A 12401-nucleotide genomic window follows, 5' to 3' on the forward strand; every position below is an offset into this window, starting at 1 on the left:
TTATCAAGTACAAATAACGTTTAATGTTGGCATTTTGTAGCCAACCTGAGGTAGCAATGTTACCAAATTACATTATACCTCAGCTTACCTGAGGTATATTACCAACTTACACCTCAGCACAGGTTATCTGAGATTATGGCAATGTTACCAACTTACACTTCAGTATAGGTTATCTGAGGTTGTAGTAATGTTACCAGCTTAACCTCAGCATATTTGCCTACCTGAGGTAGTAGCAATGTACCAACTTACACCTCAGCAAAGGTTACCCGAGTTTGAAGCAATGTTACCAACTTAACCTCAGTATTGTTGATCTGGGGTTGTAACAATATTACCAACTTACACCTCAGTGTAGGTTACCTGAGGTTGTAGCAATGTTACCAACCTCAGCATAGTTATGCACTGAGGTTATTTTCAATAAAAATTCTGCATAAATAAAGCGCATTGTAAACAAGCAATCTAATGGAAAATTGGACATTGCTCTCAATTTCATGACACTCCACCACCAACTTCCATATATTATATTTAATTTATAATTTTATTTATTATTTAAAAATTATGAAAATAGTATCGATGACATTACACAATGTTGGTGCACTTTATGAGGATTGTTAATTAAATTTAACAATGTCTGATCATATTATATAATGAGTCATACTAAAATGATGTATTTCTTGTGCTTGGAATAAACAGTCAAGAATTGATGCTTGTTCAAGTAACATTGTGATTATATTAATTAAACTTGCCAACTATTAAAAAGTTGCCAATAACTACTACAACTTATATGGTTTTGTTGTTTAAATGTAAATTAATTGGAATTATATTGTAATTTAAGGAGAAAGAAAGTGAAGGAGAGGATGCAAAGAGGTCGTGGGTTTCACTCCATAGTGGTTGGGGAAAACGAGCAGCAGATTGGGGAAGTTTTAGAGGTATGTAATTTCAATTTAAAATCATAGATAACTTTATTATCTATTACTGACTGATTTATTCTATCGACAGGCTCATGGGGCAAGAAAGATCCAGCATGGCAAAACCTAAAGGGCCTCTGGGGCAAAAGAAACTATAATGGATTCATGGAACCATATGACCCAGGTAATGTTTTTTATAATTCATACAAGATATAATTTATCTACTATAAATTCACAAATAAACTTGATTTTTAACTATTCTGCTTGCAGCATTTGCAATTTGGCCTTTTATTAGTTGAATTTAAATGGCAAAATAAAACATTGCCATGAGGTAAACTATTTCCTTAATTCAATCAATTTCATTTAAATAATTGTTCAAAATGGAATTGGTCTGTTAACAATATGAAAAGATTTTTATAAAATTTTCTTGACTTTCAATAGTCTAAATAAAATTGAGAAATCCACTTTATTCATTGAGTTTTGACAAGAGATTTGATAGATTTTTTTCAAATCTTGCTCTAGGACAATCACAATGCAGTATATCAAATTCAAATATATCAATTTTCATTTTGTGTATTATTTGAGAATGTAAATTCAAGAACTCGTTATAATTTTTTCCATCAAATTAACTTTTTTAATTTCCAATTAACCCTTTTTAACATCAGATTAACCTTTTTCAATTGAAACTTAACTCTTTTTAATTTTAAATCAACACTTTCATTAAAGCATTAAATCTTAGGATGTGGTATGATATAAAAACACGTAAAGACACATCAAATGGAAATGGTAGTCAACACAAGAAGAGGTAATACTCCATACTGAATTAAATATTTTCTTCATTCTTTCCATAGCAACATTTAATATTATATATTCTTTAATTTTTTTGCTATATATTTTTTAATATCCAGTAAACAAAAAAAAAATTAGAATGCTTGAAAGTATATACTAAAAAACAAGGGTGCCACTTTTTTGCCTCTCAGAGCACAATATGAAAAATAACACAATTAGAATTAAAAGTTTACAAGTAAAGATAATAACAAGTTATTCTTCTATTAATTCTAGATTTTTTATATAAAATAAAAAAAGATTAATATGAAGTAAAAAAGGATTAATTTGAAATGTAAAAGGTTAATTTGAATTAAAAAGGTTAATTTGAAGTTGAGAAGAGTCAATTTCATATTAAAAAAATGTTAATTTGAAGTTAACAGGAGTTAATTTGAAATGAAAAATGGTTAATTTGAATCTAAAAAGGTAATTTGAAGTTGAAAAGAGTCAATTTCATATTAAAAAAATGTTAATTTGAAGTTAACAGGAGTTAATTTGAAATGAAAAATGGTTAATTTGAATCTGTAAAGGTTAATTTGAAATGAAAAATGGTTAATTTGAAGTTAATTTGAAATTGAAAAGGTTTCATTTCTTATCAAATAAAGTTAATTTGAAGTTAAAAGGGGTTAATTTGACAGAAAAAATCTATATACTTTTCTTAGAATATCAACCATAATCGGTAACATTTGTTATTTATTTGTCGTACATTGAAATTGTACTAAAACAAGTGTTTTGTTTTAGGTTACAACACTCTTGATGAGGAAGGAAGGAGAGCAAAATAAATTGACCAGTATACAAATCCTTCACTCCCTCTATAATGTACCCCCTTAATAAACTAATAAAACTCTAATTAACATTTATTATACTACAGACAAAATAAACATTTAAAGGCTAATAATTGTGTGTGTAAATAAATGTAAGTAGAATACATAAAAGAAAAAATCTACAAATGCCATTACTGTGGTTTAAGAAGGTATGTATTAGAAGAAAAAGAAAAAATAATAATATTTTTGTGGTTCTAAATTGCAAACAATTATTTTTATGTGCAGCATCAATCCATTCCTCGACAGTACTAATAAAATTACTTGATAAATATGCACTTTTCATTTATTCTTTACTCGATTGATTTATTGTAAACTGATCAACACTGGATGACTCTACTGGGTCTCGTGTGGGTTCATGTCATCTTCAGTGAAGAACTGTAAAATCAGTTCAACTTTGATTCATTTAATTTTAAGTACTTAAGATATCTCAGTTCCAACTTGATGAGATACTTCCAGTCAATCTGTCATCTCGAACCCTTTTTTGACATTCTACTTTTCCTTGTTCCTTAGTTCAGTTCAATTGTCTAAGAAGTAGTACATCATTGACTGTTATTGCTACGATTCTTTTTCCTGAGTCACCTTGGCACCCTAGGTTAAGTTTAAGTTGATCTGCATTGTATTCGAAGATAATGGCGGTTTCTTCATCCTCATTGCATAACCTACAAACAGTACTTCACAAGTATAAAAAAACTACCGAGATTGAAATCTTTCCCAGACAATTTTTGCCTCAGTACCCTTTCCTTAACTGAGAATTGCAACGAATGACCTGGATATCACAGTACACAAAGGATATAGACAAGGTAAGTAACATGTGAATAATTTCCCCATGATTACAAACAGTCATGATTATCAATACAAATGCAATTATCTTGAATGCTCTTACATTTCTTCAATGAAATAAAAATGAAACCAGCCTGAGGAAGTTCATCAAATCATGCAATTCTCCCTTGCCTTGTGGAATATGATCAAAGAGAATACCAAGAGGGAAAATATCAATTTTGGATTGTTTTCATCTAAAGATACACTCTTGTAACCAACCAATAGTTCTGAGTTTTTAGAAAAAGAAAAGAAGACATGGAAGAAAATATTAGGTACACCCCTCATTAGTCCGAGAACAACTGACGGGCAATTTTATAAAATTCATCTTAATTTGAGGGAACACCCTTAGAAATTTTTCGGACACTGTAGATTAAGTGCTGGTAGTTTTGATCAAATTGTACAGTTGACTGAGTCCCCAATTGAGCCTTGGATCGACTGTATTTGCTTTTCAAATCATCCCCTTTTATACCAACTTACCAATCAGGATAGGAAGGAAGGAAAAGCAAAAACTGTTGTGGCAGATTCAGTCACCTTCCTTCTTGCAGGGTTGGTCATGACCCAGACAGCCACGCCACAACTCGTAATTTTCAGGAATTTCCATTACACGGCCCCTTAGTCCTATGTCGATGGACATAATGGACACCAGACCATCATGACTCCAAAATTTATAGTGTCCTACTGCTTGATGAGCTGTGCCTGTTACAATCTTGTGACTATTGTTAGTGGGCTATTTGTCTGTCGTGTTCCAGGTTTGTGTGCAATAGATGCATAGATGCTTCCCTATTGGGTAGGCAACCCATCAGATTTTATGACCATTTCCAATGTATGATTGAAATGGCTTACAGCTATTTTTAACATATACTAAGACAGGGACTGGCTTACATTCACAATTTGTGCAGTTCTCTCACTTTCACGATTGTGGATACGCAATCACTACATTATAATGGAAGGGTGTTATATCATTGAGCATGTTTTTATTAAAAATGCTGACTAGATGAAAATCACCAAACATGTAAGTGTTTCAGTTTCCTTACTGTGGCTGCATGTAAGTTGGCAGTAGCTCAGTGGAGAAGGGGGGGATGTGTTGAAGGGAGAGACAAGTGATGGTCAGTGAGGGGGTGCAAGTTTATTTACAAATGTTATGTTGAGCACCACAGTATTTTTGGAGAAGGATAAATACCAAAACCAGGAAAAAAAAAGTAGAACAATGGGATAAAAAAAGAAAGAGAAAAGGAAGCACAGATACGGTTCCCGTGTTGAACCCCAGACGACCGATGTAGCACTTCTTGCCTCTCTTCTTCTTGATGAAGTGGCGCTTCCACCCAGGGTTATAATATGGGAGCTAAATAATGATGTTCTTCTTTCTACCGGAGTTAATTCGTTAACACAAGAAATCTTATACTTAGGGTTTAAACTACGATTTTAAAAAAATGAATATGAAGAACAACTGTTCTATTTATCACTAAATTTACAAATTCTTTTTAAATTAAACTAATAATAGACCGAAAGTTACACCTAATGTCTTTAGTCCCGAATTATCAGGCCTGATAACAAAATTGGAAAGGAACAAACTCACGGGATCACTCTTCCACAGAGGCTGTGCCGTGTCTGCAGGGATCAGCACGTTCTCTTCGGAGGAACCCTCCGCACCCGCAGATGAACACCACTGGGATCACACCCAACACAGATCACACACTCTTTTTTTCAATCTTTTCTTGTCCTCGCGAGACCACCTCTTACTCCTATTGTCTATCTCGAACTGACCGCAGCTTGCTTTTTTTCCAATCTCGAACGCAGAGCCCACTAGCCTCGAACCCAGTGTCTGCCGCCGGGTCAGGATCTTCCAGGCCGCGAAATGCTTCCTACTTCTCGAGCTTCTTGTCTCGATTTGTCCCACCACTATTTAAGTTTTATTAATTTTTTCCCGAGAAGAAAAGAAAAAATGTAATATAAGTGTAATATAATATAGACCGACAGTCCAAAATACAGATACTTTCACATACGGAAGGAAATTATTTTTTTAAGTACTTTATTAGAACAAAGTTATTAAAAATAAGTTATACATATACAAAAGTAATGCCTTAATAAATATTAATTACAGTTTTATTAATTAAATGTCTGATGGCTCCTCAATAACTCTTGCTTCCCTATTTTCATGAGACCAGAAACCATTTAAATCGATTAAAATACTTATCAATGTATCACCATGTCCGCTAAAACATTAATTAACAAATGTAATATTTAACTTGAAATTATAACAGACTAATTCAAGGTTTTTACCTGTTTAAAAGATCTTGTAGTGTTATTTTAGTCGGATCAGCAGGCTTGACCATATCGAACATTTCATCCTTGACATCTTGAAAACTCACAGGTTCATGGCCGTTTTTATGCATTTGCTCTTGAATAGCCTTTAAAAATTTATTTAAAAAATAAACATTAAAATAATAAATATAATAAAATAAACTTACCCTAAAGAAATAGTTGAGAGAGAATGTGTCAAGGTAGCCTTTGCCGTTGATATCCAATATTCGAAATAAATATTGCAAAGATTGAGGTTCATGTCGATTTTCCAGGGCTAGAACGAAATCTAAATACGTCTTATAATCCATCTCTCCCTCGTACGTAAGACATTCTTGAAACACCCGCTCTAAGAATACACTCGTCAGGGTACCAGTGCCAAGTCTAAAACAGAAAAATTGATGATTGACAATGATCAGGTTGCTAGGAAAATTTGTGATTATTTAGGAGAAAGCACCTCCCGTAAGTGTTCAGTAGAGGCATTCCGCTGCGGCAGAGTCCACAGAGGGAAAAGAGGACCTTCTACACAGAGCAAGGAAGAGGAAGCATTACTTGGACCAGGAGGGGCTCTTGCAAAGCAAGAAGGAGCGAATGCTAGAGAATGTACTATTGACTAGGAACGAACAATGTGTAATTTTCAAAGGTATGGTACACATGGGAAGGTGTTAAGGAAAGCGATGAAAAAGGCATACTCCATACCTTGCTCAGTTGGTAGCCATTTTTGTAAGAACCCTGGCAAAGAGGAGGAACATCCCCCTCTCTCTTCACCTACCCACACATTTCCACAAACCTGTGGTGCCGATGTCAGTCTTTAGATCAGATAACTCTAAAATTATAAATCGGATGGCAAAAGTGTTTCAAATCAATGTCACTAACCCTGCTAGTTCTTCTTTGTTCAGCATTCCATTGTGATTTTTATCAAGGTTCAAATACTGTCCATAAACACGAAGTGCCGAGGGTGCTGAAAACCAATTGGCTTCTTGCAAGTCTTTAGGCATATCTTCATCTCTTAACTGGAAAATTTTTTTTACTCTTAACATAGTACTAATAACCAGATTATATCGACTTGAAACATTTAACACAGTATAATAACAATAAAAATAAAAGACTACCTCGAGCAAGTCATCTAAGAAACTGCACGCCAATATATCTTGTATTCTTATTTTTCCTGTTCTCATTGGGTCTAAGAAAAACAGAAACTTTCTCACAGCTGTACAAACATAAAAACTGTGAAACGATTTCTCCAAGCCGTCGAGTTGCGGAAGGGTTGGAATCAATTCCAAAATGTAATTTTCTAAATCCTGAAATAAAAGACAAATTAATTACCAAATAGTTTTTGTTTCATGGAACAATTTACTTACTGATTCCTTTAAATAACCTTTTCCACATGTATCATATAAAGAGAGTCCGATTCGAGACTGATGAAGCCACGTCTTCCTCATAGCATAGTTAAGTAGAGACATAATGCCAACTCTATTATAAATATCACCGATTTGCAATTGGGCAAAGAGTGTAGATGAAAAATAAGACCTAAAATTGTAACATTTTTTTTTAATACAATAAAAGCATAAATGTGAATATTTAATGATTATAAGTTAGAAAAATATATTTTGTGATGTACGAGGGCTTCGCATCAAAGTAACTACAGGTCAGACTGCTAATAACACTACAGAAAATACACAACCATTATGAATTATTAAAATGAACAACATTTAGTCACATTGACCGGTCTTTTTAGTAAACTGCTGTTCTTAATGAACTATACTTCTTTGTGAAATACAGCTCTTGGTAAACTGTAACCCTCTTGTGAACAACTACAGCTCTTAGTGAAATATAGCTCTCAGTTAACTATAGCTCTTAGTGAATTATAGGTCTTAATGAACTAAGTTCTTTTCACAATTTGCTTTTCTACTGTCCCAAAAACAAACTATTCCTCATAAGGAATGGCTTCGTCCACCACTTGTAGAAATGGGTAGTTTATGAATGAACTAGTTCACAAGAACTATTACCGAAAATACTAGGGAATTTGTGGTCCTAAATATTTGCAATAATTGAGGTACAGCCGTCAAGAATTTTCAAGAACCAACACTAACAAGGGTTGGCTACGGCCGTTGGGTCATCGATTTCAATGAAATTTTTTCAGTGCAGTGATACTAGGTCGACAAATATTAGACAGGTGTCCGACAGATCTGTCCAATGGGCTCATGAGCCAAGAAAGAAAAATTTTATGTGAAAAAAAGACCAAAAGTTGATATTACAAAGCTGCCACTGCTCTCAACTCTCTCAATCAATTTGAATGAAATTTTAAGGGATGTTAGTAGATCGAAAAATATTAGACATGTGTATAGGGGTTTGGCGAACCTAGCACTCCTCTTAGTGAACTATAGCTGTTAGTGAGCTGTAATTCACATAGAACTATAGATCTTAGTGAACTATAGTTCTTGTTTTCAGCTTTTGCTTTTCTACTGTCGCAAAAAGAACTATTCCCCAAAATGAACAGTTTTGCCCATCATTGGTGGAGATGTGTAGTTCATAAACAAACTAATTCAAAAGAACTAGTCTTGAAAAAGAACTACATACGGCTCCCTGGAGGTAATTTCATCAAATCCTTACACATGTAATATTTTGACCTAGTATCACTAAAAAAGTTCATTGAAATCGGTGACCCCATGACCGCAGCCGCCCCCCCTTGTCAGTCTGAATAGCTAATTTAATAGCATCTGTGATGAATTAATACCGGCATTTCCATGAACTCCTCTGCAAAACTTTCTTCAGGTCATCATAATTAATAAGCTGTTCATCACTCATTGTCGGAGGGCTTTGATGTTGATCTAACAAAATACACAACGTTTTCAGCTCGTTGTTGTCCAGCAAAGCTTTCCTCTTCCTTTGTAAGAAAAGTGATCGAGCTTCTTCTTTCAATTTGGCAGGTAACGATCCATCATCTTCTTCATTGGGCTGAAGGCAAAATAGTTAGCGAGAGTAAAAAAAAAAAAAAATATATATATATATTTAAATTAATATAAAATGAATCTACAAATGCTTACAGGCTGGTAGAACACTGGAATATACTTGTATGTAGGATTGGTCAAATACGATTTGTCTTGTTTCCATTCGTAGTAATATTTATTGAAATATTCGACCTCAGATTCATAGCTCCGGATTTCTGATATTGCTGTCTCTAAAACAAAACAACATACACAAATAAATGACGATTCAGTAAATGTTTTTAATTTCACAACAGTCTTAAACTAATAGTTACCAATCAAGAATGATCTAAATGTAGGAAATTAAGGTACATTTATACATCTTATTTTTATTCCTAATCAATAAATAGCCCAAGGTTTTCAGGTAGAGCACAATATCGGAGATTGACACAGGTTTACCATTAAAATAGACAGAAGGACAAGTGTATTTTCAGAAAGAAAAGCTGATGTGAGGATTTAGTTGTGTTAAGATTAACACTGATAACGTTTAAAGTGAGTTTGATGTTATAACTAGCTAGGGAAGCATCGTTATTAAATGGCAGGATGGCTTTCATCAGCAAAGAGTATATAACATTGTTAAAGAGTTAAGGAATATTGTAAACTGTAGCTCTTAGAGAATTTTAGTCCTTAGTGAACTATAGCTCTTAGTGAGTTATAGCTCTCAGTGAAATACTATGGCTTTTAGTGAACTATAGCTCTTAGTGAACTGTAGCTCCTATTAAACTGGCACTTCAGCAAAAAACTATAGCTCTTAGTGAAATGAAGACCTTAGTGAATTGTAGCTCTCAGTAACCTACAGCACTTAATGGACTATAGTTCTTCTCTTCAGTTATTTTTACTTTCAGGCTGTCCCAAAAAGAACTATTCTTCAGAATGAATGGTTTCGCCTCCCTAGGAGAGCTCAGTAACTAGCAAAGAACCAGAAAAGTAGAGCTTAGTAGAGTATAGTAGACAGCAAAAAGCATATAATGTTGTTGAGATAATGAGGGTAGGAAACTATAGCTCTTAGTGAACTGTAGTTCTTCTTTTCAGTTATTTTTACTTTCATGATGTCCCGAAAAGAATTATTCCACAAAAGGAACTGTTTCTTCCTATCCAATAGAGCTCAGTAGCTAGAAGAGAACCAGGGAAGAAGAGCTAGGAATAGTCTAGTACTCAGCAAAGAGCTTGTCATGTTTTTAAGAGGGTAAGGAATGTAGAAAACTATACAAACTGTAGCTCTCAGTAAACTACAGCATTTAGTGGGCAGCATTTTTACTTCCTGCTGTCCCAAAAAGAACTATTCTTCAGAATGAATGGTTTCGCCTCCCTAGGAGAGCTCAGTAACTAGCAAAGAACCAGAAAAGTAGAGCTTAGTAGTCAGCAAAGAGCATACAATGTTGTTAAGGAGATAATAAGGTAGGAAACTAGCTCTCTGTGAACTGAAGCTCTTGGTGATCTGTAAATCTTAGTGAACTGTAGCTCTCAGTGTAGCCCTTAGTGAACTGTAGTTCTTCTTTTCAGTTTTTTTCCTACTGTACTGAAATAACTAGTTAGAGCTCAGTGGCTAACAGAGAGCTTGCTAAAGACTAGTAGTCAGCAAAGAGATCAGTCATATCGGTTATGTACATTGTGAATAGTAAAGGCTGCTGCCATTGGTGACACTTAAACAGTAATATAATACGAAATGACAGCCCCTCTAAGAGATGCGGTAGTACTGGTCTATCAGATGGGATGTAAATATCAAAATGTATGTGAAAATAAAAGCCCTTGAACTTCCCCAGCAAACCAGGGTGCCACAATCGAACATTTGATCCACATCGAGAAATGCACGAGAGTTGCTCACAAAATCTCACCACCTGAGGACAAGTTACACAGCCTCACCCACCACCATCCCAGGTCGCATACACAGCCCAAGGACCCGGTCGAAAAACGTCAAGGATCAAATTAAAAGTTAGATTTCTTAAAGTTGAATTGCATTATAAAACTAACCCGAGAATGATGCAAGCACCTTCTTTAAGCCGTCTTTGAGAATTTCCATGTCATCAAATCGCTCGTCGGGCAGTTTTTCCAATTAAATAATAACAATAATAGATACAATTTTTTTTCAGTTACCGAAAAATAAATATAAATTGGCTCATCGTCACCATGGAGATATTCGGCTCGACGAGAAAAAAAAATCGAAGGAAACGTCTGTGTCAAGTTGCCGTCTTGTCAACTCATTTGGAATAAACATTTGATCTTTTTTCTTTCAATCGACTTATCAGTTGAATTGATTGGTACGCGTCCCCATTCGGCGGCCAGTTCACGACGCGAACAGCTGAAAAAGGAATCGGAATGTAACAACAAGGTTATCGTTTACACGGAAAAAGTATCGATACTAGTTAGAGGTGTGTAATTCATGAACGAACTATTCTTCAAAATCAACGGTTCTTCCCATCTTTAACGTAGATGTATAGTTCATGAACGATATCCATGAAGAAGAACTATTCTTCAAAACCAACGGTTTTGCCCATCTTTAATGTAGATGTATAGTTCATGAACGAATTATCCATGAAGAAGAACTATTCTTCAAAACCAACGGTTTTGCCCATCTTTAAAGTAAATGTATAGTTCATGAACGAATTATCCATGAAGAAGAACTATTCTTCAAAACCAACGGTTTTGCCCATCTTTAATGTATATGTATAGTTCTTGAACGAATTATCCATGAAGAAGAACTATTCTTCAGGACCAACGGTTTTGCCCATCTTTAATGTAGACGCATAGTTCATGAACGAACTAGATCAAAAGAGCTATTCCCGAAAACAAGCTACATAAGTATATTGCCCGGTCTTTCTTTTTAGTGAACTATAACTCTCAGTGAACAAGTTGTTAGTGAACTGTAGACCTTCTCATCAGTTTTTGTTTTCCTACTGTCCCTTGTATTGTATTAAAAACTATAATTTTATTCCTCAAAAGGAAATTCCCGAAAGATAATTACATGCATGTATACCTGTCTATTTTTAGAGAACTATTATTATTGGTGAACTATAATTTTTTTGTGAATTACAGCTCTTAGTGAACTATAACTCTTGGTGAACTGTACAACTCGTCAGTTTTTGTTTCCATACTGTCCCTTGTAATCGTATTAAAAACTATTTGTATTGTATTAAAAACTATAATTTATTCCGCAAAACGAAAGACAATTACATGCATGTATAGACCTGCCTTTTATTAGTGAACCATATCTAACTATAAAAATTATAATTCTTAGTAACTATTATTCTTGGTGAACTATAATATTTTGTGAATTATAGCTCTTAGTGAACTACAGCTGTTAGTGAACTGTAAACTCTTAGTGAACTGTACAACTTCTCATTACTTTTTGTTTTCCTACTGTCCCTTCTATTGTATTAAAAACTATAATTGTTTTCCTCAAAAGGAAATTCCCGAAATATAATTACATACATATGTAGACCTGTCTTTTTTTAGTGCACTACATGTAACTATAATAATTATAATACTTAGTGAACTATCTTTCTTGGTGAACTAACTTTTCCAAATATAGAAATTAGTGAAACATAACTATTAGTGAGCTACAGCTCTCAGTGAACTGTAGTTCTTAGTGAACTATAGTTCTTCTTTTCTATCCTGAACTAATATATATATTTTTTTTAACTTCTATTAACAAGTTAAAACCCACTTTAAAAGTGTAACAGCTTTTTCCTCTCCAAAACACGAACTACCTAGTTCATTCGAATTTGTTCTTAATGGACTATAGT

General features: G+C 34.0%; 2 protein-coding genes across 4 annotated transcripts in view; one reads left to right on the plus strand and one right to left on the minus strand.

Annotated features, from left to right (window-relative positions):
• Positions 1–2825, plus strand: part of LOC106673174 (prothoracicostatic peptide) — a 103762-nt gene extending 100937 nt beyond the window's left edge. For all 3 annotated transcript variants that reach the window (XM_014405197.2, XM_014405206.2, XM_014405202.2), the window contains 3 exons: positions 833–926; positions 997–1089; positions 2472–2825. In XM_014405197.2, coding sequence (XP_014260683.1) covers positions 833–926; positions 997–1089; positions 2472–2512 — 228 coding nt within the window. In that variant the 3' untranslated portion in view covers positions 2513–2825. The remainder of the gene's footprint in view (positions 1–832; positions 927–996; positions 1090–2471) is intronic.
• A 2633-nt stretch (positions 2826–5458) lies between these two features.
• LOC106673004 (serine/threonine-protein phosphatase 2A regulatory subunit B'' subunit gamma-like) lies at positions 5459–10977 on the minus strand. The gene is made up of 9 exons (XM_014404891.2): positions 10630–10977; positions 8719–8852; positions 8409–8629; positions 7033–7201; positions 6784–6972; positions 6548–6684; positions 5842–6055; positions 5654–5781; positions 5459–5586 (listed from the first exon to the last, which is right to left on the minus strand). Exons 1-9 carry the CDS (start codon positions 10676–10678, stop codon positions 5484–5486), a joined length of 1344 nt encoding a protein of 447 aa, XP_014260377.1. The 5' UTR covers positions 10679–10977; the 3' UTR covers positions 5459–5483.
• Between the last annotated feature and the right edge of the window lie 1424 nt (positions 10978–12401).

This window comes from Cimex lectularius, unplaced genomic scaffold (genome assembly GCF_000648675.2).
Source record: "Cimex lectularius strain Harlan isolate CLEC.00 unplaced genomic scaffold, Clec_2.1 scaffold218, whole genome shotgun sequence".
NCBI lineage: Eukaryota > Metazoa > Arthropoda > Insecta > Hemiptera > Cimicidae > Cimex > Cimex lectularius.